This window comes from Eumetopias jubatus, unplaced genomic scaffold (assembly GCF_037043125.1).
Source record: "Eumetopias jubatus isolate StellerSeaLion01/CBP00866 unplaced genomic scaffold, mEumJub1_p1.0 scaffold_9, whole genome shotgun sequence".
Taxonomy (NCBI): domain Eukaryota; kingdom Metazoa; phylum Chordata; class Mammalia; order Carnivora; family Otariidae; genus Eumetopias; species Eumetopias jubatus.
In genome coordinates, this window is record NW_028274815.1 from 22,170,467 (window position 1) to 22,196,987 (window position 26,521).

The 26,521-nt window shown below is 52.5% G+C and overlaps 2 protein-coding genes, 2 non-coding genes and 1 pseudogene across 11 annotated transcripts; 4 read left to right on the forward strand and 1 right to left on the reverse strand.

Moving 5' to 3' along the window:
- Positions 1-1,148: 1,148 nt before the first annotated feature.
- On the forward strand, positions 1,149-20,860 carry AGBL5 (AGBL carboxypeptidase 5). 8 transcript variants are annotated; one of them, XM_028099340.2, is made up of 17 exons: positions 1,703-2,269; positions 2,965-3,105; positions 3,223-3,346; positions 4,462-4,721; positions 4,946-5,117; positions 5,425-5,588; positions 6,148-6,325; positions 6,590-6,768; positions 7,188-7,644; positions 8,131-8,300; positions 8,604-8,739; positions 9,396-9,598; positions 10,224-10,438; positions 17,670-17,825; positions 18,897-19,003; positions 19,835-19,965; positions 20,337-20,860. In XM_028099340.2, the coding sequence occupies exons 2-17, from the start codon at positions 3,047-3,049 to the stop codon at positions 20,506-20,508; spliced, it is 2,883 nt and encodes a 960-aa protein (XP_027955141.2). In that variant the 5' UTR covers positions 1,703-2,269; positions 2,965-3,046; the 3' UTR covers positions 20,509-20,860. The 8 variants fall into 8 exon arrangements, 7 of the variants coding, with proteins under 7 accessions (XP_027955143.2, XP_027955146.2, XP_027955141.2 ...); XM_088026364.1 differs by lacking the exon at positions 20,337-20,860 and adding an exon at positions 19,305-19,351 and having other exon boundaries at positions 19,835-19,975; XM_028099342.2 differs by lacking the exons at positions 1,703-2,269; positions 3,223-3,346 and adding an exon at positions 1,149-1,534 and having other exon boundaries at positions 4,556-4,721.
- Positions 2,313-2,402, forward strand: TRNAY-GUA (transfer RNA tyrosine (anticodon GUA)). Its single transcript is given in 2 exon segments — positions 2,313-2,349; positions 2,367-2,402. It is a non-coding gene; the product is annotated as a tRNA-Tyr (tRNA).
- Positions 2,741-2,813, forward strand: TRNAA-AGC (transfer RNA alanine (anticodon AGC)). Its single transcript has one exon. It is a non-coding gene; the product is annotated as a tRNA-Ala (tRNA).
- On the reverse strand, positions 20,734-21,980 carry OST4 (oligosaccharyltransferase complex subunit 4, non-catalytic). The gene is made up of 3 exons (XM_028099351.2): positions 21,864-21,980; positions 21,603-21,740; positions 20,734-20,960 (listed from the first exon to the last, which is right to left on the reverse strand). Exon 2 carries the CDS (start codon positions 21,737-21,739, stop codon positions 21,626-21,628), a length of 114 nt encoding a protein of 37 aa, XP_027955152.1. The 5' UTR covers position 21,740; positions 21,864-21,980; the 3' UTR covers positions 20,734-20,960; positions 21,603-21,625.
- LOC148163507 (uncharacterized) lies at positions 21,886-25,147 on the forward strand (annotated as a pseudogene).
- Positions 25,148-26,521: the final 1,374 nt, after the last annotated feature.

The following is a 26,521-nucleotide window of genomic DNA, read 5'->3' on the forward strand; positions in this document are numbered from 1 at the left end:
GTGATTGTATACTCAGTAGATGCCGTACTAGAATCAGTGTAATGTTTCTGGGAAGTAATTTGGTAATATCAAAAGGTTTAAAAGTTCCATGCTATTTTACCAAGTAATTCCACTTTACCAAGTAATTCCACTCCTGAAAATATATTCTAGAGACTAGAGAAGAGAAATATGGGCAAAGATTTATGTACAAGAACATTTATTGTAGTTAGTAGTAGTAGTAATTAAAATTTGGATGTAAACTGTGTCCAATAATAATAAGATGAACATTATGATAAAATTGTTGTAAAACCAAAATGGAAAATAGTTATTTGAATGACGATTTCAAAGAATTTTTAATAACATAGGAAAATTCTTATAATTAAATTGAGCTCAATTTGTTGAAATATTGGCTACAATAAAAAACAGAAGAAGGTCGGCAAGGGTATGGAGAAACTGAAACCCTCCTACACTGCTGGTGGGGATGGAAAATGGCTCAGCCATTGTGGAAAACAGTTTGGCAGTTCCTCAAAGAGCTAAACATATAATTACCATAAACCCCAACAATTCCACTCCTGGGTATACACCCAAGATAAATACATATATCCACACAGAAACTCCTACACGAATTAATAGCACTTTGATTCATGAAAGCCAAAAGGTGGAAACAGCCAAAATGCCCATCAATAGATGAATGGATAAAAAAATGATATAATGCTACAATGGAATATTACTCAGCCATTAACAGGGAGGAGGTGCTGACAAATGACACAAGGTGGATGCGTTTCAAAAACACTATGACAAGTGAAAGAAATCAGACAAAAAAGTGAAAGAAATCAGACAAAAAGTCCCATATTTTATTTGCCAGAATAGGCAAATCGATAGAGCAAAAGCAGATTAGTGGTTGCCGGGGTACGGAGGAAGCCATGGTGGGGAATGATGGCTTAAAGGGTACAGGATGTTCTTCTAGAGCGATTTAAAAAAAAAAAAAAAGTTTGAAAACTAGAGAGAAGTGATCATTTGCATCATACTGTGAATGCACTAAGTGGCACTGAATTGTTCATACTTTAAAATGGCTAATGGTACGTTATGTGAATCTCTCCTTAAAAAAAACAGAGAAGTCAGCAGAAGTGAATATGTTGTTTCCCAGCATCCCCTCCCCTCGAGAAAGAGAGCCAGCCAGCACGCTAAACGCCGAGCCAAGAAAACTGCCCAAGTTAACGCTCTCGGACACAATGGTAGCATTTGCAGCAACAGAATGAGGTTAAACCAAGAAATTGGTGGGAAGACGTCAACCACTTGCATTGTGGGTGGGCGCAAGGGTCAAAGCGGTGCTGTGCTCAATGACAGCAGAGACGTCGGATTTAAACACCAGCCTGAGAGTACCCATAAAGTGTCGGAGCTGCGAATGGGCCTGAAACCATGTCCCGACCTGAATTTGCGCAGGGAGACTGACTCCAGGTAGCACAGGCCGCAGAGCGGGGAATGGCCCAGGTCTCCCCGCACGCCCGCCCCGCCAGACCACCAAGCAAGGCTTCACCCGGGACCGGGGTATTAGGTTTGTTTCTAAGGCCCAGGAACTTATGGGGGGGGGGGGCAAAGGAGTGGAGGCTGGCATTCCAGGCCCCTGGAAAGAGGCGCGAAGGCGTGACGGGGTAGGGGCAGGGGCGGCGGAGTGGGCTCGGCCCGGCTCAGGGCCCGGAACCGCCGGGTTTGTGTGCTGGCCGACGGGGCGCCGCCGGCACGCCGCTAGCAGCTCGGTGGTTCGGCCTTCTCATGCTCCAGCCAGAACGAACAGATCCTGGCCAAACGGTGGTTAACTGACCGAATGAATGTCCTTCACGTCGGGAGAGCAGTAGGATTTTATTGGCGCCCCCCGAGACACCCAAGGGAAAATTAGAGCAAATAACGAAAGTAAACCCTCGGCTTTGCAAACGGGGCTTGCGCCTTGCAACTGCGGAGCACGCTGCGCCCCAGCCGCGCTGGGAATATGCTGCCCAGCAGCCCGAGGTTGCGGGCGGGATCTCAAATTGCGTCCGCAATCCGATAAAAGCCACGGGGGGTGAGGAGGTGCCAGGTTTTTTGTTGTTTTGTAAAAAGCAGGGAAATGGAAGGGAAGTGTATTGCGCATTTCCTTCGTCCAGAGTTGAGAAGTGGGTCCTTTGCTCGCACTTCTGTTTCCGGCTTCCTTTGTTCTGTGCGGGGGGCTCGGCGGGGCGAGCTCCTCTATAAAGTGTTGGGGTGGGGCAGTTTTCCTTAAAACCCTTTAGATTCTGTCAGTGATGCGGCCTTGGTAAGCATTAGGGAGGAACTGGCAGGTGTTGGGGAGAGCGGAGCCTTCGATAGCTCAGTTGGTAGAGCGGAGGACTGTAGTGGAGTGAGCTGCGGCAATCCTTAGGTCGCTGGTTCGATTCCGGCTCGAGGGACTTCGTGCAATCTTTTTAGCCTCCGCTTAATTCAATTATCCCGTAGGGAGAAAGTTTCACTCAGACGCCCGCTGTGCATTTGCAGGAGCACTGCAGCTCTTTGGTAAAACAAATGTGCGGTACGTAGTCAGGATCCAATCCCGCGCTCTTGTGGGTTAGATGCGAAGATATGTATTACTATTACTTGCGTGTGATTATTATATGCCTGCTTTAAAAAATCTTGCCCATGACCCCCACCGTACTCTGCTGTGTAAACGTCTTGAACTACGGTCGGTCCTCGGGTCAGCGGCCAGCCCAGAACAGCCTGTAAGGCAAAGGGAAGAGGAATGGCAGTAAGCGGGGGATTAGCTCAAATGGTAGAGCGCTCGCTTAGCATGCGAGAGGTAGCGGGATCGATGCCCGCATCCTCCACTCGGGCTTTTTTTTTTTTTTTTTTTTTGCCCCGTGCATCAGAGGATCTCTTAATAGCGGGAGATCCGCTGACTCAGGAAGGTGTTTTGTAATACACGGAGGAGTACGGTAAGTAATGATTAGCTTCGCACATTGTCCTTTTATTTTACAGGTGAGTCTTTTCCAGTTTATTTCCTGGTCACTTTGCGTTTTCCTCATCTTGACCGGCAGGCCGTTAACCGTCTTCTGAGAAGATGCGGTGGAACCCTCCGGCCCGACCTGCCGGCCGAGCCCCCAAACGCCACTGGCTCAGGTACCAGCTAACGTGCGAGGGAACCCCGGCGTGCTGACCAATGGCAGCGAGCCTTACTGGGCGGGTAGCCAGCTGTACCCGCGGCCAATAGGCGAGAGACTTCTTGTTTCCTGGCAGAGCGGGGTCCCGGCACCGCGGCGCTCGGGTTTTGTTTGGGTCCTGGGTGGAGGGCCCGGGTGCCGGGGCACGAGGTGGCGCCTCGCTAGCGGGAGAGGGAGCGGGATCGCCGGCCCCGAGAGAGGTGAGGGGCGCTGGGTGGAGCGCGGGCCCCGCCGGCCCCGGCCCCGCCCCCTTGTCAGCCCCTTTCAGCCCGGAGTCCCTCTGGAATGCCGCCCCGCCCCCCCTCCCGGCCCGGGCCTCCCCGGCCCCACCCCCACGCCCGTGGCCGCACCTCTGACCCCCCAGTCCCTCCTCGAGTGTGAGTCTGACTCGCCCCTTCATGCCTCCGAACCCCACCCTGCCCTGGGCGAGCTCGGTCAGTGTGAGGCGAGGGTCTGTCGGAGTCGAGGGTCGAGAAGCCACCCCTTGCCCCCAAGTGGGTGTCTACCAGCCACTTTTTTAGGGGTGCTCAGGATACCCATCCCTCACCCACAACTACTGCCAGCGTAGCTTTTTCAGGGACTCCAGTGCTTTGCAGGGCGGGAGGGGGCTGCAGACAAACCCATGCCCTAACTGGAATTGAGCTACTGTCTCCAGGTGAGCAGGTGGCTACTGCCCAGTTTCTTTTGTCTTGGCAAAGGCCGCAGTTCTCTAGTTTTCTTTCATAATAGGCATAAGGTAGTAACAAAAAAAGTAAGACCCAGCCCTTCCAGGGCTCAGGGGAGCGACCGACTGAATGCCTGTGAGGACAGAGGAGGGAAGAGAAGCAGCTGCCCGTTTAAACTTGGAACTTTCTTCTCTCCGCTCTGCTGGAGAGGGGGAAGCCAATCCAGGAACCAGAGATCCAGAAAGGCCACCTCTCAAGATGGCCATGTGTTGTGGTGGGTTTATCTGGGCTAGGTGTGGGAAATCTGACTTCTCTAATGTTATTCTCTAACCTTTGGGCTGCAGAAAAGTTTAGAATCTAGCATTTCTCAACATAGTTAAGCCATTGAGTACTTCATTTTGGAATAGCCAAGCTGTTGTAAAATGGGGTCGTTTTAGGTCAGTTATAAACTCTTAGTGTGGGGACAGAATACTGCTTTCTCTTAGTGTTTGCCAGAAAGCCACTTCTCCCTTTTCTGAGGTGGAAAGAGCCTGTTGCTTCTTAGGGCACTCCCTAAGAATAGCTTTCATTTATCAGGAGATACCCAAAAAACTTGGTTTTCATTTTTCTTCCTCTCCTTCCTACGCTCCCCACCCCCAATTTTTCCCCAGCTCTCAGGGCCAGAGTGGGCAGGAGGATGCTTTCCCAGCCTCACCATGGAGCTGCGCTGTGGGGGCTTGTTGTTCAGTTCTCGCTTTGATTCAGGGAACCTAGCCCACGTGGAGAAGGTGGAATCTGTGTCTAGCGATGGGGAAGGAGGAGCAGGTGGGGCATCAGCCCCCATCAGCAGCATTGCCTCTTCCCCTGACTACGAGTTCAACGTGTGGACCCGACCCGACTGTGCCGAAACAGAATTTGAAAATGGGAACAGGTAAGAGGAAAGAAGTGGAGGGCGGAAGAAGGAGAAGAGAGGAGATGTCCATGTCCCCAAATCCCTGCTCAGTCAGCTCTCTGACTTACAGTTCACTACCCTTCCTCTCTCCTTGCCTCCTCCCTACCGAATAGGCCTTTCCCAATTTCGCTTGCTCCAGCTGTCCCACATACGCTCCCTCCAACCCTCAGTATCCAGTGACCTGTTTCTCCTCTGGCCTGCAGGTCCTGGTTCTACTTCAGTGTCCGGGGAGGAACTCCAGGCAAACTCATCAAGATCAACATTATGAACATGAATAAGCAAAGCAAGCTATATTCCCAGGGCATGGCCCCCTTTGTGCGCACACTGCCCACCCGGCCGCGCTGGGAACGCATTCGAGATCGGCCCACGTTTGAGGTAAGTTCTCCATGAGGAGAAAGACAGACTGGGGTACTGAAAGTAGAGGAGGGGCAGGAAAGAGGAGTTAGCCTCAATACGGAGTACCAGGCAGCGGCACACCGGTTTTGGTATCCGCTTTCCCTCCAGTGCTAGCTGGAGTCCAAGATAAGCCCCTGCCTCAGGAAGCCTAGAAGGAGCCGACTGTCCTACGGAAAGTCCCAGAGGGAGGGAAGTTGGTCACTGTGCTGAGGGTGTAGGGTCAGTTCCTGGTGATCCCAGTAGGATCTTAGTTCTCACACCAATGGCCCCCCCTCTTCCTCCTCAGATGACAGAGACGCAGTTTGTGTTATCCTTTGTTCACCGTTTCGTGGAGGGCCGTGGGGCCACGACCTTCTTCGCCTTCTGCTACCCCTTCTCCTACACTGACTGCCAGGATTTGCTAAACCAGCTAGACCAGCGCTTTCTGGAGAACCACCCTACCCATAGCAGGTGCCGACCCCATCCTTACTCCTGCCACACAGTCCCGGACCAGACAGCCCCTCTGCTACTTCTGGAACTTGCCCCAGGAGCCCTGAACCATAAATGTCACCAGTTCTTTTTTCTGTACAGAATGTGGGACTTTGGGTACCTTTGACAAATATGTGTATGACCTTGATCTCACTGTACCACCACCTACATTCCACTCAACCGCCTGCCCATTTCAAGCCTCTTAATATCCCAGCTCCCATCAGGTATCCAGAACTTAGCACTGCCATTGCCCAGCGCACCTTTTTTTCTGTCCAACAGAGGGCAACCGTGTACACAAAGTCATCTATCCTAGGGAGCCATAAACTGGGGAGAAAACAGTAAGTTCACCCTGTCCTGTACTCTGCATCCTAGCAGTGCAGACCACCCAAATCCTCAGCCTCATTTAACATTGTGAGGGACTATAAGGTCCCAAAGGTTAAGGTAAAAGACCAGATCCTACAAATCCTAGGCTGGTGATGAGGCTCACCTCTTGTTAGGACTTTAGGGGATTCCCCTGGCTTAATGATTTCTGTCCCCACAGTCCCCTGGATACCATCTACTACCACCGGGAGATCCTTTGCTATTCTCTGGATGGACTTCGTGTAGATCTGCTAACCATCACTTCCTGCCATGGGCTTCGAGAAGATCGAGAGCCCCGTCTAGAGCAGCTATTTCCTGATACCGGCACCCCCCGACCATTCTGTTTCACAGGCAAGAGGGTGAGTGGGAATATGGCCGAAAGATAGTACCTGGGCCTTTCCTTAGCCCCAGGCCCTGCTGACAGCTTAAGGCCACGTTCTCTCTGAGCATCCTGGCCACCGCCTTAGCCTGCACTGGGAGGCAAGCGTGGCTGCTCCCACTCCGCTTGCAGACTCAGCCAGCTGGAAATCCAGTGGCTACTCCTGCCCACCCCCCGCCTCATATCCTGTTAGAGTGGACCTATAGCGTGACTGGCCTAATGACCGCTCTCCTCTCCACCTCAGATATTCTTCTTAAGCAGTAGGGTACACCCGGGGGAGACTCCATCTAGTTTTGTCTTCAATGGCTTTCTGGACTTCATCCTTCGACCTGATGACCCCCGGGCCCAAACCCTGCGTCGCCTCTTTGTCTTTAAGCTGATTCCCATGTTGAACCCCGATGGTGTGGTCCGGGGCCACTACCGGTAAGAAGCCTCCCCAGCCTGTGAGGATTGCTCCCAGTCCCCCTCGTTCCTCCATCTCAGTTAGACACTATCAGTCTCTCCTTTAACTTCTCCTGTATAACAGTCCTCTTGCACCCGAACAAGGGCAAGCCCATCTCCTTGTCTAGTGACCAGAGAAGGTGGCACATCTTGTGGCACTCTCTGGAAGGAGTAGTTAGAATAACTGCAGATTCCACTGGGTGCAGGAAGCTGTGCTTAGGTCTGTGGTAGGGGTGACAGAAGATCAGGGAGAGGGCCTGTCCTCAATGCTCGCCTTCCTCATGCAGCCTGAGCCTCTCATTTTATAAGTCCATCTCCCATGGTCTCCCTTTCATCCACACTCACGTCTCCCCCACTGGCCCAGCCCTCTTGAGCCCGCTTCAGTCCCTGTCCTCCTACAGCACAGACTCACGTGGAGTGAATCTGAACCGTCAGTACCTGAGGCCTGACGCGGCCCTGCACCCAGCCATCTACGGGGCCAAAGCCGTGCTTCTCTACCACCACGTGCACTCCCGTCTGAACTCCCAGAGTCCCTCTGAGCACCAGCACAGTCCCCGGCTCCCTCCAGATGCTCCCCTTTCCGACCTCGAGAAAGCCAACAATCTCCAAAATGAAGCTCACCTCGGGCATGCATCTGATGGGGACAACCCTGAAGCCTGGACGCAGACCAAGCCAGCAGAACAGAAGCCCAGCAGTGTGTGGATTATGCCCCAACAGTCCGCTGAGGCTGAGCAGCCAGCCCCCGACACCATCCCCCCTAAAGAGAGTGGTGTCGCTTACTACGTGGACTTGCACGGACATGCTTCCAAAAGGGGCTGCTTCATGTATGGCAACAGCTTCAGTGACGAGAGCACCCAGGTAGGGAGCCCCGGGGTGTCATGGGAGTGTGGGGGCTGTGGCAGGTCAGGAGATAAAGCTTAGGCCACAGACAGAGGGAAGGTGGCCTTTTGGCCAGAAGGCCTGTGGCTGCAAGAGATAGTCTACCTCCAGACAAACTTCAAAGAGTCGAGAAGGGTTGGCACTGGGGCTTTGTCTCAGTCATTACATCATGACCTTTGAACGAAGGTCTTTATTGTAGTTTGGGAATCCAGGGGGAAAGGACAAGTTTGCATTATTGGAGAGAAGAAGCTAAGAGCTTAAAAAGAGGCGGATGTGTACCTTTCCAACACCTGGAAATCATATCAGGCATATGGTGAGAATTCCAGAATGCTGCCTACTGCTGATGGTTGTAATGGTATCTGCCGTGGGTTTAGTCCCACAGCCCCGTTTGCCATCTCTTCTTTGCCCGCCCGTTCCTCCCTTCTGTCTGTCTCTCCTGAGTTGCCTTTTCCCTCCCCCAAACAGGTGGAAAATATGCTGTATCCAAAGCTCATCTCCTTGAACTCCGCACACTTCGACTTCCAGGGCTGCAATTTCTCGGAGAAGAACATGTACGCCCGAGACCGCAGGGACGGCCAGTCGAAGGAGGGAAGCGGTCGGGTTGCAATCTACAAAGCCTCAGGGATAATCCACAGGTTGGCTAGAAACTGGGGCGTAGCTGACGAAGTACCTTCAGGAAACCACCACCCAGTCTAGGCTGTCTGAGGAGCAGGGGACAGCCCAAGCCTTCTCTAAAGACAGGCTTATCATTAGCATCACTGTCTTTGGTCCAGGACTCTGTCTTTTGGGGACTTCCTGGGTATGCCAGACTGTGCCGAGGCTAGGTCTTATTAGCACTTTGTTCCAAGTGATTAGTTCTTAGACCACCGAGGCTGTCCCCCATGGTTCTGTCCTGATTCTGTCCAGGCAGGACACTGATAAAGGTCTCTGTGTCTTAGCTACACACTGGAATGCAACTACAACACTGGGCGCTCGGTGAACAGCATCCCTGCCGCCTGCCATGACAACGGGCGTGCCAGCCCCCCTCCCCCGCCAGCCTTCCCCTCCAGATACACTGTGGAGCTCTTCGAGCAGGTATGGAGGCACGGGGTACGTGGGGCAAGGGGGAACCTCCAAATCTGGAAGGGCCTTCGCTCATGCGGCCTGACTCGGGTCCCTTGAAGAGAGGCTCACCACTGTCACCATCTCACCCGGGAGTTCTATTCCTCAGCTCACGTCAGGGGCAGGCCTTGACTGTCATGGTATTGAGAGGGTGAACAGGCGCTATTTCTAACCCCGTACCACGGAGACTCCCCAGCACATCTGAGTCAGGGTCTTTGCCTCTGAGCTCATCTTCCTCCTCCTGCTGGGTTTATTCCCGCCTGGGCTTGAAAGCATCGCCTCTACATACACTGGTCTTGATGACCTCGGCCCCTAGGGCACACAAGAGAAGTAGAAAGAGCTAGCAGGTTATTGAAGAGCTCGAGGCGCCTTCTGCTAGAATTCCTTCCTGGTGCCAGCCAGAAAGCACACCTGCTCTTGCCCATAAAGGATGCGGGCCCCCAACTGAGCAACGGTCTAGGAAACAGCTTTAAATCTGCTGAGATAAACAGCCCTGGCACAAAATTTGGGGCACCCACTGAGAAAATGTGAGGCCTGGCCTCCCCTGCCGCTGTGCTCTGCAGGGTACCCCAACACAGCAGCCTGGGTTGGAAGTCCCAGATGCTGAGCCAAATTGGGCTACCCCGCAGGTGGGACGAGCTATGGCCATTGCAGCTCTGGACATGGCAGAATGCAATCCATGGCCCCGGATTGTACTATCAGAGCACAGCAGCCTCACGAACCTCCGCGCCTGGATGCTAAAACATGTGCGCAGCAGCCGAGGCCTGAGCAGCATTGTGAACGTGGGTGTCAACAAGAAGAGAGGCTCTCGAACTCCACCCAAAAGTAACAGGTAAGACCCACAGGGTGGAGAGAGGAAACGGTAGGAAAGTGGAACAGGACTCTAGAGCAGGAAGTGCCAAGGAATTTGTGTTCCTTCCCTACTCAGAAGGATCACATGGTGGATATTTTCAGAGTAAATTAAAATTGGTAAGATTAATGCATTTTTTGGAAATGGGGTCCTCTTCCCTTTTACCTGGAGCTATATACTTCCTAGGCATCTGAAAACCAGGCCAGGGGATTCCCTACTCAGAGCCCTGCACAAAATTAAATATAATTGCAGTGGTGGTGGGAGCAAGGTCTTGGCTTCCAGTGGTTGGGAACAACGCGGGGGTCCAAGGGCCAGCACGAGGGAATAAGCGGGGAATTCACTGAGGGTTAAAGCTGCCAGAGACAGCCCTATAGCTCTTCGGGTGCTTTCCGCGAGAGCAGCTATGTGTGAGTGTAGGCATTCCAAGATCAGCCGGTATGCCCCGGGTCGGACACCTCGTCCGTGGATGCAAACTCCTCCCTTCTCTCTTGCAACAAGTCCGTGTGCCTGTACCCCTGGCGCTGCTTTACTGAGCATCAGACCCTGGGGACAGCCTTGGGACACAGCCTCCCTGGCCCGGGGTTAACCGGCCTCTGCTTTTTTGCAGCGGCTTGCCTGCTTCCTGCTCTGAAAATCCCTTGAGCCGGGCGCGCAGCTTTAGCACTGGCACGAGTGCTGGGGGCAGTGGCAGCAGCCAGCAGAACTCCCCACAGATGAAGAACTCCCCCAGCTTTCCTTTTCACGGCAGCCGGCCTACCGGGCTGCCAGGCCTGGGCTCTAGCACTCCAAAGGGCAGCCACCGGGTGCTGGGCCCTGTCAGAGGTAAGCCGGTCTGGGAGCCCCTGCAACAGCTGTTCAGTTGTTTGGGGCATTGCTGGGGGAAGTGAGAGCTTGAAGATACACACTTGGCTGGGACCAAGGGGTCAATCAATAAAATTAGTTTATAGCAGCATCTGCAGCCTCTCCTGCGACCTTGGTGTTCCCTGCGCCACGAGCTCCAGAGCAGTAGTGTGTGTGGCCCGGGCAGGGGACCTGGGCACCGGGGCTTCAGCACATGCTGGGAAGCAGGGGGCTTTCCAAGGCCAAAACCCGAGCTGAAGCAGGGCCACACTGAAATGCGGAGGCTCCGCAGCAGGGCCGGCGTCAGTCTGTCTTGTCGGGAGCAGTGTAAGGAAATGTCCTCACGACGCAAGCTGCAGCACCGTAGAGCCGGAGACCCCTAGCCGAGGTCTCTGTGGGATGACACTGTCCCTGGCTTCAGAGCCTGTTCAGAAAGTGGTATCAGAAGGATTCCAACTCTTACAACGAAAAATGGAAGAACTACAGACAGCTTCTGGTTGAGGCTTACTAAGCAGCAGTCTGGCCTCTTCCGGCAGTGGCCACGGCTGCTCAACGGGGCATCAGTACCCCTAGGCTGGGCTTGAGGAGACCCTGCCTGATGAGAGATTCTGGGTTCAAATGTGTAACAGAAACAGATGGGCCTTTAGGGAAAAAGAAGAGGCGGGCTATGGAGCCATTCCTTGGGAGTGACTCAGACTTCAGTGGGGAGAGACTGCTGTGGTACCACTTCTAGAAATACACTAACCCCCAGATCAGTATTGTTTGTGGCCTCGGAGCTGGAGAAATCCTGCCAGAGCATGGAGGCTTGTTAGCTGGAGCTAAGAGTTCTGCGGGTCTTCAGGCTGCACTCGTCCTGCTTAGCGCTTCCCCGGGACAGACCAGAAGCTCGCACTGGGCTGTGGGAATCTGCCTGCACTGGGTAGAGCAGCACAAGGGAGACAGCAGCTTTGACCAGTAGGACCTTTTCTCCCTGATAAGCAACGCACTTACCCTGCGTACATTCCAAGCCCCATTCTTTGGGATTCTCCCATCACTGGGACAGGATGCTTTTGTATACTGTGTTTGAAGGACAGTATTAAAGTAATACTAACGCTGTGTATTTAAATAGCATTAAACAGTGAACAAAACAGAATCGCATATACATTTCATTTGATCCTCACAGGGACCTGTGGGGTGGATGGTGTTTCCATTTCTCTGGTGAGAAAACGGAGGCTGTGGAAGGGGGACTTGTCCAGGATCTCACAGCTATTCGTGGTAGCGTTATTCAAGCTTCTTACTATTCAAACTTCCTCTAATTTCTTTTCCCTTTTTTTCTTTACTTTTCTTTCTCTCTCTCTTTTTCTTTCTCTCTTTCTTTCTTGTCAGCCTCTCATACCTCTTCACTCATAGTTCCTGGGAAGGAATGTCAGCGTCCTAGATCCCCCTCCCCTGACTACAAAAGAGAAATAGGAAAGAGTCCTCTCTAGGTCCATGTCCTCCCTGGAGGATTCTAGGCAGTTTCAAATCAGTATTTTATTATCATCCCCACCTCCACCCCAATGCAGAGTGCTGTATGAAGCCCCTTCAGTGAGGGACATGTATTCTGTGTCTGCTACTTCCCCCAGATAATTAAGAGAAAATGTGCATATTCAGTACTAAGGATTTCCTTACAGGAAACAGACCTAAAACAGTCAGTCAACAGAACATAAAAAGCACACACTCATTATAAACACAGGGGACTTGGGGAGCCACTGTCGTAGATAAACTCAAGAGTAATTAGCCAAAGAATGCTCAGTTGAGAAATGGTTTTGAAGAATGGATGCTAGTATATGGCCTGATAAAAACATTCCAGAGATGAGAATGGTAGCCAGGACCAGCACTGCTGCGTAGAGAGGACAAGAAGCAAACATACCCAGCTGGCTCAAAGGGCCAAGCCCTTCGGCACCGAAATTAGGTGAAGAGAGGCAGGAGGAAGAAGTTGAAATGTCTTGAAAACAAAGATTATGAGTTAACTGAGACACAGCAACGATTGTGTGCTTCAGAGAATGATGAGAACAAAACACATATGGAAGAGCAGCCTGTGAACTGTGTGGATTGGGCAGGCAGGGGGAGGGGAATCCTCGCTGTAGTTTATCCATGAGATGGCTAATGGCTGTACCAGGGTCCAGGAGGGAGAGATGACTATATGTATCAGAAACAGAGGTTGGCAGGGTTCAGTGATGGTGGAAGAAGGGCAAACTAAGAGCTTCAAGGCTATCAGCCAAAGGAAAGAGTCATGGTGATATTAAGACATTGTTTGGGAGAAAAGGTGTTGAGTTTATTTATTCTAGACATGCCTGGATGTCGTGGGCTAACTATATGGAGGTGTCCTGCAGGCAGAAAAAAGAGCCAGCCTGTAGAAAAGGTGACAACAAGGTTGGATCTAGGCGTCATCCACACATGCAGGTAAAACAAGTGAGAATCGATGTCCCCCCAGGGGAATGAACTCAAAGCAGAAAAAAAGAGTAAGAGACACCTGGGGACTTGCGTCAATATTTGTAAGACCTGAGAAACTATGTGTCTAAAGTCATAGAAGGTTGAGAAAGGGGTTACTAATGAGACCAAACAGGAATACTCTAAGGAGGTGAAAAGGTCAGAGTGCTGGAATCTTGACTCCAGTGCTACAATTTTTGCTGCTTCATCTCCTAAAATCCCTGATAGGACTCCAGGATAGGAGACTAGGCCTGGCTTAGGATAGGGACCTGCAGTGCAGACTGTGGTATCTGGACTGGGCTTCTTCAACCAACCCTCGGAGAAACAACTTTGTCCAGTTGATCTGGCCTGTAGCTTTGTGCTATTTCCTGGCTCCACACATCTGGCTCTTTGGCCCCTGCCACATCCAGGCATACTCTGTCTTCCAAGATAGGAAGAACACAACTCCCATATCTCTGAGACCGAACTATAAAGCAGCTATACTGGCCAAACCCAAAACTGAGACTGTGATTTAACAAAGGATTTTTTTCTGACTTGGAAATTTATGAGAAATTTTCCACTAATGTATAAAAGTCATATCACACTTAACTATACATTTAATTTACAACTACCCTTTATTGGCTAAAACATAGCATGAGATTGTGCTATCCAGAAAACTTCAGAAGAGATCTAGGCAGCCAGCCAGAAGCTTAAAGCAGAGGTTCAGGGAACTAGTCTGGCAGGTTCCATCCTCAAGGCTGGAGGGTGGCATTTTAGAAGGCCAACGTGTCAGGCAACTCGGGGATGAACGGGAATGTCCCTGGGACAGAAGGCTGCAAGAGCCTCCAAGGAAGCCCTGACCCCCACCACCCTCTGACCGCAGCGCCAGCTAGCTTACCTAGTTCCCCCAGCTGCAAAGGAGGTCCTGAGCAGCACCTTCCCTGCTCTGCGGGCAAGCTCCAACCCAGCAGGCGCAGAAGCGCTCGCCGAGCCGAGGAAGGCGAGGCCACGGGAATAGCTAGTCCACGACTGAGTCAGGAAAGCTGAAAGCCTGCAAGATACTGGTGCAGAAGGAGGTGCAAGCAGAGCTCGAAGGCAGGCCTGCTGGGGAGAGAGTGGATAAGTCAACCGGCTTTTCCGGTCAGTCCTGCAGGGCACAGGACTAAGGTGGGGCCAGCGGGGCACCCAGGACTCAGGGTCAGGCCAAGGCCTTCTCACATGGTGCACCCTAGGTGGTTCCTCCTAGTCCTGGCCCTGGATCCAGGCAAGTCCCTCTCAAGAACAACCTGGCCCATCTGGCAGGCCCCTGGGGTAAAAGAGGCAAGGTCAAAGTGGAGGCAGTCAGCTGGCACCCTTCCGCTGCCCAGTCCTCCCTTCCAGCTCCGGCCCTTCTGCCTGTGGCTACTAGAATTCTTTCCTGGCCTCTGCTGCGCCGTGGCTCAGCAGACGGGCGGTCCTGGCAGAGCAGGCCAAGCCCCACGGCAAGTGGAGGCGCCTCTGACAAGCGAGTCAGAGGACAGAAAGAACGCCTCCAGCACCATCCTGCTTCTACTTTTTCTGCTGCAAACCAGTTTCGTGGTGAAGGGCAGATGAAAGCTTATCTGAGGGCAGGACGTCTCCTGACACATCCATTTATTCCCTTAGCGCCTAGCACTGATTAAATGACCAGCAAATAACGTGTTGAAGGAATAAAAGGCAGGAAGTGGGAAGCCAAATAAAAGCTGGTCTCACCCTCCCCCACCTCGCTCCAGAGGGCATCGGTGAGGCCCACGGCCGTGCCAGTGACTCAGATCTAGGGCGCTACACGGAGGGGCAGTTCCAAAGAGGTCTCGGGGCGGGGGGGGGGGGCATGATGCCAGACCTGGAAGCGGTGAGACCTAACTCCTGCACTGGGGAGGGCAGTCCACCTCTACCTCAGACCGTGCCCCAGGGTTATCCTCCCACTCCCAAAGTGGAATTTCTGGCCGATTACCGTAAGAATACAGTCTCACAACCTCTGGAAGCAAAGCTGATTCACGTATCACTCTGCACTCAGCCTTAAGCCACTGACTCTAGCGTTTAGAACCAAGAAGTACTTGGGGCTCCTCCCTTAAATCGTCTCAGTGGGGACTTAGAAGGCCTGATTATACCGGGGGCCAGAAGTCAAAACATGAGAAATTGGGTTGTGCGCTCACACTGCCAAGTCCAGAGGCAGGCCTGGCCAGGTTTTAAGACTGAGTTAAAATGCAATCTTTAAACGTTTTACCCTTTCCGTGTCAGGCCTCCCTCCTAAACCGGACCGGCCTCCCGTCCGTAAACTCTCATTGAGGGCAGGATTCTGGAGCTGTACCCGTGGCACCCTTCCCAGAACACCTACACTCACGCTGATGGTCCTTACACCAAAGGCCTGTTTTACTTCATACCTTCCGGAGTGTTTCTCCGTTCTTGCTACAACCTACAAGTGTCCCAAAGGTTTTCATTTGCTTCCTTACCTGCTCTTTCTTACCTTTCCTGGGATAGGTGAGGCTTCATCCTTTAACATGATTTCAGCATACCCCTGTATAGAGGTACTCCTCAGATCCATCCTTCATCAAGTTCAGGTTCGTTTCTGCCTATTATGCACTGTCATTTGGGCATCATCCTGATACCGTTGTTTCACTGAAGAATTACCCAGGTCTGGGTTCTGCAGTATTTCTTAAGTCATTGGTGGTGGGTAACATTTCAGGTTATTTGACCATGGCCATGAGTCTCTGACTTCTGCTGTCTTTCACTGCTGTGTCACCTCTTATTGGCACCCTACGGTCTGTTGTTGTTTATTATTGACGCATAGTTGACAGGTCTGGTAATTTTTGACTCTTGGCTACAGCTGGTACCCAGCCTCTCAACAAACTTCTCAAAGCTAAAGTAGTTTCTGTCCTGAAATCTCTCCCTTTTTTCTATTCCTTATTCACATAAGTATCAGTTTTTAAAAATCTGGTTTGGGACTTCCAAAGGTAGCCTTGTCACTGCTAGCTACTGCTGAGTATAGCTGGACAAGTTATTGTCACCTACATCCTGAATTAGATGTGTTTTCCATCTAATACGCGTTGCTTTGTCAGGGGCCAACTGGCATCCTGTGACCGCCACTGAATTCAGCTCCATGAATGTTAATAGCCCATTTGGTCTGAGAGCATTTTGGCACCTCCTGTCCCTCTGTGATGTGGAAGGACCTGCCAAACCCAAAAGCCTCCCTACCCAATCCAGCCACATCTGCTCTCAGAACTTGTAGCAGTGACGCTTTAACCACAAGGAGTGGACCAGAGAGAGCTGCCACACAGGGCATAAGCCTGTGTCCTTAGGCTCGGAGAGATTACTGAGGCAGCCCGTGTCTATAGTGGGTGTCTGCTATTCAGGAAAACGAAACCTTTACTAAAGTCTCTGGTTTTCTAGGCAGAATTTTGTAGGCATTGGGATATGTAGACTGGAAAAGACAAAGTCTCTATCTTCAAGAGATTCAAGTTTCAAGTAGAACACTAGTTAAGATTTATTGAGTACTGTGTGCCAGGCACTATCATAAGTACTTTACGTGTACTAACTTATTTCATTAAGGAGACAAAACCCATAAACAATTACTAGCCAGGTGAATAAAAGACAACGAAGGGAAACAGTTAATTCTACCTGTGATGGTCAAGGAGGCTTCACCGAGGTGACATTTGAGATGGGGCTTGTAAAGTTTGACTAGAAGAGGAAACAGACGCTGCAGAAGAACCATTGGGCTAGCAGCCACAGGGGCAACAGTAAAGGGTATGAAGGGTCAAGTCAGCACCCTACGAAGGGTGGGTAGCCTGGAACCACAGCGGGTGGAGCTCCGAAGGCCATGTTGAAAGGTTGAGACTTTATCCTTTAAAAGACCTTCAGTATCCCCCCCTGGCCTGAACCAAATAATTTTTTGATCAGGTCTAGGCTTTGGAATAACTTCTGGCGCCAGTGTGAAAGACCACTTGTTAAAAGGGAAGGGATTCAAGCTAGGGCAACCAGCAGGGCGTTTTTTTGTGTTTTTTTGTTTTTTGTTTTTGTTTTTGTTTTTCCCCAAAAGCCTGATGAGAGAGACAAAGACCTGTATCTGGACATGGGCCAAGGCAAGGGAGAATGAAGAAGGAATCCCAGTGAAGGCAGCGGCAGTGTTTGCCAGATTTGGTTAAACATGAATCAAAATGTAAGCAAGGAGTCAAAAGATGAAACAACGTTTCCAGCCCATTTTTCACCAAGATAAGAACAAAAGGAAGGATGGGAGAAAATAAGTTTTGCTGAGGTCACGAGAGACTAGCAGGTAGAGATGCCAGTGGACCACTGACCTGCAATCCCAGGGAAAGGGCCAGCGAGCAGCTTGAGAGTTTAGAGTATACAGAGCAGGAGGGGACCAAGAGTAGAATTGGGGGGGGGGTGGTGAGCACTGGTATTTGGGGGCAAGGAAGAGCAGACGAAGAAGGGGCAGTTAGAGGTAGGAAAACCTAGGGGAGCCATGTTTCAGAAGCCAAGCTCAGTCACTTCTCTGCCAGAAGAGAACTGAACTGTTCAGAAATGAACTGGTGAGTGAGTAGGCTGGTTAGCCACGGAGAGGTGGATGAGGGCTGGCTGTGGCCTGGATAACTGGAATAAATGTCAGAGGTCCTTCTACCCATCTGAGATTTGCTTCTGAAGAGGGGTGCTGGTGTGATAACACGCCTGAGAGCCGGCACCTCCTGAGCAGGGGGCGCCAGAAGGACAGTGGAGCACCAGGGCCTCGCTTATTTGCCCCTTTCTCTCCTGTGTCCCTTCCACTCAGAGCCCCGAAGCCAGGACAGGAGACGGCGGCAGCAGCCACTGACCCATCGCCCTACTTCAAGCATCCTGGCCCCGTCCCTAAATCCTGCTAGTTCTAGCCCGGCCTCCTCACCCAGCATGGGCTCCTGTCTGCTGCCCAGCTCACTCAGCATATCAGGTCTGTACCCATGGCCAGCAAGATCTGGGTGGGCCAGCCTCCTTCCTTCCCTACCACCGAGGGTATAGACCAGGCTCCCTGCTAGGCTTAAACCAGTCCCTTCAGCTCCCTTGCCACCTGACCTGGACTTCTTTCTTGACTTGATGTCATGCAGCCCTCTGCACAGCAGGGATTATCAGTTACCCTCCTGGATTACCCTAAACTCCTAAAGCACCTATGCCCTTGTACAGGAAGCTGGAAATTGTCTTTGTATAATAAAATAAGAGTTACCATCTCTTGAGTGTCTACTATGTGGCAGGCACTGCTCTAAGCACATTACCTCACTTAATCCTCATTTTTAAAACTTAACAACCCGAGTACCTGCTACTTTGAGCTTCCTGACTCCAGCTTAGACAAAACTGAAGAATGAAAAAGACATAGGTCTTTCACCAGTCATCGGCAGCAAATGCTGTGTAACCCCATCATCCACAGAAAACCTAGGCCACCTGCTCTCCTTTTAAGTTATACCCCCAGCTCTGTAAAGGACTGGATGAGAAAGAGTCCTAAGACTCCAGCCCAACACCTTGTAACTCGCTCAGAGCCTGTAACTCCCAACCTGTCAACTGTCTTCAATGGGTAGCCCACAATCCACCAGTCTTGGGTACTTACTTGATCCTTAAACACTTACTCATTTGAATGGGACAGGCTCTTAGCTCTATAAATTCAGAGTGGCTCGGCTTGATGGGCTGTGATTCAAGATCCAAGCTGCCCCTCCAGCCCTTGGACCAGACTAGAGCATGCCGTGCTTTTCAACCAGGGGCCATTCTGCCCACTAGGGAACACGCGGCAAGGTCTGACGACATTTCTGGTTGTTACAGTGGAAGCGGGGCAGGGGAAGAAGAAATGCTAACCCAGTGGGTAGAGGCCAGGAATGCTGCTTAACATTCTACAATGCACAAGACAGCCCCCCATAACAAAGAATTATCCAGCCCAAGATGAAATATTGCCAATCCTGAGAAAACCCTGATCTAAAGGAAGCTACCCCCTCTTCTCTGTGGTCTCCTACCCTGATATGTTTCCTTCGTTTCCTAGGGAGCAGCTGCTCACTCCTGTCCTCAGGGGACAAGCCAGAGGCTGTCATGGTGATTGGGAAAGGGCTGCTAGGACCTCGAATCCCCTGTATCAGGACACGGTTGCAGGTAACAGTTTTGGGTCTTCCCCAGCCCCCAGCGAAACAACCCTGGCAGAGCCCAGCAAGGCATTGTTCATCTCGGCAGTGGGAGGGAGAATGCTCAGTACTGCTTTCAGCCTCTCCCCTCAACCGTATCAGAAAGCTACTCTGGTACCTGAGTGCCTCCGTCTGTCCAGTGCCCCCAGTCCCTTCAGCCAGGTTTCTTGCTTGCTTCCAACCCATGTCCCTGCCAGATATACCCCAACCTCAGCCTGCTAGCTTTGGCTTTGCCGGCCCCTGCCCTTAGCTTCTCCTCTCTTTCTGCCCAGACCTGCCCGAAGAGAGTTCTCGCCAGGAGGGGTCCCGGATTCCCCAGGTAACACATCTGGTTGCTGCTCCTAAGAACAGCTGTACCACCAACTCCAGTTCAGTCCGGTCCCCATGCTAAGTTGGCTGAAGCTGGGTATAGGCAGAAACTGGATGGTTGAAACCACAGCTGCTCTGGCAGGGGCTGAGGCACACAAGGCTCTGAGGGAGATCTCCCAATTCTCCAGCTGCTTTCCACACACTGCTTCTCTATTTAGCCAGATGTTAGCCATGATACAACCATGGAGGTTAAATACTGGATCCTTTTGCCTCCCCTAGTTAATTAAGACTTGGAGTCACAGACTGAACCCAAGAATTCTCTATTATCCTGCCTTACCTTCTCAGCCAGGGACAGTGCCCAGAAATTCAAGGTCCCAATACCTATGTTGACCCCTATACTACATTCTTACGCATGGAAACTCTAGAAGCAAACCCAGAAGCAAAACAGTTCATGGAAGAATCCAGCCTCTTAGCCCACCCCGTATCCATACAGGCTAGGCCCAGGTTGGGCCGGGGCTCACCGCCGACTCGCAGAGGGATGAGCGGCTCTTCCGGCCCCACATCCCCTATACCCCGGACAAGGGAGAGCAGTGAGCCGGAGCCGGGACCCCACTCTGCACCAGGGTGAGCACCCGGGTCCAGTCCCTGACCCCACCTCACTTCTATCCCTTCATTCTCATTTCTGCCGTTCAGGACCATTTTCTTCCTTCCCTACTCCCTCTGACTCCCAAAAGACTAAAGGTACTTTCATTAAGAATCTTGTCCCTGAATTTTTTCCCATCATGGCCTCAATCTTCCCTCCAAACAGACAAGAAAACAACTTCTTGTTAGGGCCTAAGGCCTAGGAGCTGGCTCGTTCCAGCATCAGCCCACTGTGCAATGCTCAACCCCTCTATTCTTACCATCTCGCCTTCTCATCTCCCAGCCCCTGGCAAACAGACCAGAAGAGGGGCAGAGTTTTCACAACCCTGATTCCTCTCTCTTCTCTGTTGCAGGCTGCCTCAGGCCGGGCCCCCACGGCCCCACTCTGCCCCTGCCTTTTCTCCTATTTCTTGTAGTCTGTCTGATTCCCAGTCCCGGATTTGTTACAGCGGGGGGCCCTTGGGCCAACCTGAGGTTTGTTTTGTCCCTAAATCTCCCCCACTCACTGTCTCTCCCCGGGTCTGATGCCTCAACCTTCATGCCCGGTATACAGTCCCAAGATGGGAACACAGTGGGGAATGTGCTAGTCCCCTCCCTCAGCTGTTGATTCCATGTGACAACCATAATTCCTTGGAATGCCAGCCACACTCTTCTGAGGCATCGCAGAGCATCACCTTGAGACAGGACAAAGCAGGAACCTGCTACCCCATCCCTCCCTCCACAGCACAAGATTTTGGGACCACAAAGAAATATATCTATATTTTTATATTGGGGGGAGTAGAAAAGAAACCCCTATACTGGGCCCTACTCAGTAACAGCTTCTTGTTCCATAGGGTTAAGGAAGACTTTGAGGAAATAAAAGTTGTTTGGAAAAATCCAGGTGTAGTTGCTTTGTATGCTGTGATGGGTAGAGGGATGAAGTGAAGTGTGAAGGCCCCTCATACCCTCCATCTTGCCTCAGACTATGTCCTGGAACCCTAGAAAAGAGGGGGAAAGACCCAAGGTAAGGAAAATGCTGCAGCTTTCCTCTGGGGAAATCTTTCAGGCATCAACTCCCATCCAGCCTGTCCCCCCTTTACGTTTTTGACCCACACTTAAGGTTCCCCCACACCCCACCTTTCCGTAGGACTTGGGTCTCCAGTAGCCAACCGCTAACTCAGTGCCCCTTGCCCCAGAACACGGAAATAGAATTCTACATCTTTACAACCACGCACACACACACAGGAACAAATTCAGCCCAAACAACCTTAGAGAAGTGAGAACTACTTAAGTGAAGAGCCCAAATCCTCATACTTGGATGGCATCCTCAGCGCCTTTATTCCTACCGGTGTCAGTGCCTCCTTGTAGCCAAACCCGCAACTTGGGCATGGAGGTACCATGAAGACGGGAGCTGAGGAAGATTAGGAAACTCACCCCCATTCTAGCAGGGAGCAGTTTAACGGGGAGAGGGCAGGGCACTGCAAGGCTCTCCCTACTGTGTGCAGATAAAGGGGCTCAGTTCTGGACTGTATCATGCTTGGCCCGACACTTTCTGATTTTAAGTTTCGAACCCTGCAGGCCCTGGCGCGGCCTCGCCACTCCACTCTCCGGGGGCTGGGCGCTAAGCCCCGGACCGTTACCTGGGGCGGAGAAAGCGCCACTTTCATTCCTGCTTCTTGGGATTGTTGACGGCCACGTAGTGATAGAGAACGACAAGCAGGAAGAGCGACACGCCCAGCATGTTGGCGAAGATGGCGAGCTGGACGTCTGTGATCATCCTGCGGAGAAGAGGAAGGACTGAGCCCGAGGCCCGCGCACTCCTCGCCCAGGCCGAGACCCGTCCTCGCCCCCAGGACCAGCCACCGCCGAAGCGCCGTGGAGCCCGCTCGCGTGCCTCTCACCTGATCAGCTGGGCTCCCCGCGATGCGGTCTGCGTACTAGCTGAAGGTAGGAGTCCCGGCCCGGAAGTTGGTAGCGCGAGCGCAAGCCCAAACCAGGCACTTCCGGCCTGCCGCTCGGTCGGAACGGGCTCTCTAGCCCCGCCGTCTCGCCTGCTCCCCGCGGCGCATCGTAAGGGGCGGGGTCTCGGGGGGGGGCTGCGGAGGGACGGCCCCCCGTAGGGGGCCGGTGAGCCGCGGACGCGCGCTTAGGGCCGGCGGGAGGCAGCTGGCCGCAGCTGGCGCGGCGGGGGACCCAGCTGACCCGTGGCCGCCTCCCCAGAGCCCAGCGGCGGGCGAGGGTGCGGCGGAGTGGCGGGGTGAGAGGCTCGGCCCGACCCCTAGACTCCGACCCCCTTTCCTGCCCTGGCCCCCCGCGTTGCTGCCCACCCTCCGCTTCCCGGCTCGGCCCAGCCAGGTGCTTCCTTTGAGCCCTGCCCTCAGGGTCCCCTCCCTGGCCCCGGCAGCAGAGAGGGGGGTGAGAGGCGGTGCAGAATGGGGAGAGAGCTGGGGTGGCCGGGTGCTCCTCTCCTCGGCGCCCGCCTCTTTGCCCCACAGCAGCCAAGTGGAAGGATCCTGCCTGTGATCTGACCGGTGCCTCCCTAACTCGGGCTCCCTGCACCCCACCCCCGGAGGTGGGCGTCGGAAATAGGGCGGATCCTCCCGGAATCAAAACCCAAACCGTGGGACTTGAGCCAAGTGGGAAATCACCCCCCGGATGTGAGGGAGGGGGGCGGGGGGAAGGGCTGGGACGAGCAAGAGGGGTTAGTGGGTCCTGAGCAGAGTGGATCACTGAGGAGAAAGAAGACTGTGGGTAGATGTCTGAGGGTCTCTGGTGAGGGGAGAGGCACTGGAGCTCTACAGCCCTCTGCCGCAGGGAGATCCTACTCCCCCCTCACTGCTTGCTTTCGCTCAGCTTCACCATAAAAGGGAACGGCACAGAGCCAGGCTGGGGCCGGGGGCTGGGCTGTTGCTCTGGAGCTGTCAGGGGTAATGGAAGCCAGTTGCTTTGCGGTAGAGGGGGGCCAGGGCTCAGGGGACGCCTCTGCTTCTCTGAGCCAAGGAAAACTGCAGGAGCTGCTATGGGACTGCAACAGCTGGGGCAGAGGACTGTCTTGCTGCCCGTGTGCACCATGAGCCAGGGGTGCACTAGCTCAGAGCTGGCTTCCCTGGCCTGGGACCATCGGTTTGTCCTCCATGCTCCAGCCCAGTGACTCCTAAGCTCAGTCTCGGCCTTTAGCAGTCTGTAATTCCCCTGGCCTCCCCCATTTCACCCCCCCCAGCCTCCACCCAGTATTTCCCAGAAGTTTCCTATTTAGAATCTCAAGCCCATGTTCCCTCCACATAATAGTGAAACCCCAGGCGTGTACTTCCTCATGTGTCCCTCAGAGAGTGGTCTGTTCCCAGCTCTGCTGTGGGAGAATGAGGGTCTGGGTCTTAAAGGATTACACACATTATGCTTTGTGGCTCCTGGAAATTTGAAGCAGATCCAAATCCAACCAGACACTTAGATCTACTGTTAAGACAGAACTAGACCCTGGAAAGCCGACTTTCTAGCCTGCAAATGACATGGGGGGAGGCCTTGGAAGTGCTTCAGATTTCCAAGGCAGTCCTGAAACAACTGACCAGAGACTTTCAGAGCTAAAGGGGGCCTTCAAGATCATTTTACAAAGAAGGAAACTGAGGCCCAGAAGGTAATTGATTTGACCAGGATTCTACGAATGGTTTGAAATCGTCACCTGAGCCGCTTTCCTCTATTCTACTCTCCATGTCCGACTGTGGGCTCGATGGGTTATCCTGGGGTCAGGGACAAGAGGAAAGGGGTTTTAGAACCATCCAGAAATATCCTTCACCTCCCAGAACGTGCTGTGCCTAGGCCAGCGACTCCTTATCAGCCTTGACGAGGTCATTTGGCCTCCTGCCTGGAGGAGCTGAAATTAAAAATGGTCCCCAGGACTAAACTAGACTCAGCTAAGAACTAACAAAGCTTGAAAAAAGCTTGGGTGGAAAAAGTATGTGGGAAGTGAGACAGGCAAAGCCTCACCCTTGGGGGAATTGGAAGACAGCGAGAATTTGGGGGAGGGGCATATGTGGAGTTTAATCTCTGCAATTAGTGTGACATTTTCAAGGAGAAGACATGAGTTTAGGATTAGGCTAAGGAGTGAAAAAGCAACAAGAACTGGGAAAGGGGCCTGGGCCCTGAGTCCAGAGAGGTTGGCTCTTAAAGTAGTATACCTGTGGGAAGGGGTGGAAGGAAAAGGAAAATGCGCATTTGAGCAGGAGTGGACGGGGTCCTCTCAGGATTGAAATCCCATCTACGCTTTGCATAAACCAAGGCCCGATTCCTATTATTCTCCATTTTTTCCCTCCCAACATTCAGTCCTCTGACAGAGGGCATTAGACATGAAATGCTCCTTACCGCAGGTGCCCCCGGTGATCCCAGCCTCTGCACATGAGCTCCTTGCTCAGCCGCTGGTGGCTGACCGGAAGTGTTAGTTGCCCAGTATAGCCAAGATTTCCCATTGGCCCTAGACCCTTGACAATCCCCTATCTTGGAAAGGTTATAAAGTAGATCTCGTCCTAGTGCCCCTACGGACTTGGCCATTTTTGATCTCGGGAATTCTCTTGCCAATCGCTTTGGAAATTTGTGGCTACTCGTCAATACCACCGCCACCACCCGTGCATTTTCTCTAATCTTCGTCTCCATTGTGGCCTGCTTGCCCAACACCTCAGGCCTCCCCAGTGAACCCAGAGCCACCGATTTATTTGAGGTATCACAAACATTCATGTCAGCCCTCAGGTCTTGGCTCCTGATTACAGGACTGAATGAAATGCAACCTACTGCAATGGTATTTTAAAGCCAACATTTTTGGCTTGACACACTTAAAATACAACAGAGTTTTAGTATATGTGCTGCCGAAGCAAGCACGAAATACAACAGAGTTTTAAACTTAAGGGAGGCACCCATTTAAACTTAAGGAATGAGTGACAACCAGGCAGTGACTAGATGGCTGGGATGACTTTTCAGGTTGTCAGAGGCCCGCCGAAGGGAGAGAGCGGGGCAAGAACTGAGAAAGAAAACTGCAGCAGCCAGGGCAACCTGCAGTGGGTTGGTTTACTGCCAGGGCCAGGGCCAGGGCCTAGAACCGATGCAGAGACCAGGGACAACGCTGCAACCTTCCACTGACAGCAGCTCTCAGATCAGGATCTCCTGGGACTGTTTCCTTCAAGTCTTCCCGTGTGCCAATCCCCACACTCCTATGGGGCAGCTGCAAATTTCCGTTTCTGTGGATTCCAGCATTCGCTTTCACCATCCTTTCTTTTCGCCAACATTTCTCCCAGCCACCAAGATCACATACTGGGCCAGAGGACCTCAGAGGCAGGTCACACAGAGTCACATTAAAGATTTGGTGGCATCCTTTTTCATGGCTTCCAACTATTGCCCTGCACATGGTTCCCAGAAGCAAGACCCACATCTCTGACCGTCTCCTGGATACTTACTGCCACCCAGCTATGTTACTCTCATCTGAAACTCAGTATGTCCAGACTAAGGTCGTCTTTCTTCCAAAGCTGTTCCTCATCTCAACTTCCCCATCCCAGCTCCAACCCCAGAATCTTCTGTGATGCCTCCCTTCCTCTGGCCCCTCATTACTCGGGCAGTCCCCAAGCAACCACAGCCTTCTCTTTCCAGGCTGCATCACTCTGCAGTGTAGAATGTCGAAGGCACCCCAGACAGTAGCCAACAGACCTCCGGCGGAGTCGTGGCATTGGTTTCCCGGTGATAACACAACGTAAGGGAGGAGGTAGAACCAGCGTCCTTGTGGCCTGAAACCCTGTCCGTTGCTCTTGCCCACCATGTCTTCTTTCTGAAGGCGTACCGAGCTCCCACTCAAAAACTTGTAATCCAAGCTCTTAACCAGTCCTCTGGGCCTCTCCCCGATTTTTCCACAATTGACTTCTCTGACTTTCTGTCCCACTTCTTCCTGACACAAATAAGAGCCCTTACCAAGCATTTACCATGTGCCAGGCACTATTCTAAATGCTTTATGTGTATTAACTTAATCCTCACAAACTTAGGAAGGAGGGTGCTGTTATGATTCCCATGTTGAGGAATGAGGAAACTGAGGCAGGCCTCTTTCCCCAGTCTGCAATCTCTCCCCTCCCCCATCTCTGTGCTTCACTTTTTTCCCCCAACACTGTTCAGCCTCTCTCTCTCTTCCAACGGCCCTCCTCTGAGCCCCCCGAGCATCCAGCTGTCTTTCCCCTCCCCTTGCTCAGAACACATCACCCACTCGTCTGGCCCCCGTGGCATGCCGTCTGTCCTGCTTTGTGTTGGTTGCTTCGGTGCCTGTGTGCCGTTCCCCAGCGGTCCCAGGCGCTCCTTCCAGAGTGTCACACAGGCCTTTGCTCCCCGGGCACCTCCACGGAGCCTCCACACAGCACGCTCACCTCCCTTCTGTCTGGTACTTCTGCTTCGCTCTCGCGAGCCAGCGCCGCACCACACGGGGACACCTAGGCCTGAGTACCGTGTTGAGGCCAGATGGTGAAGGCGGGGGCCAGCTGACAGATTCGGACTCCTCTCAAGAAGAGCTTTCGGGTCAGGCTGGTGGTTGAGCGTGACT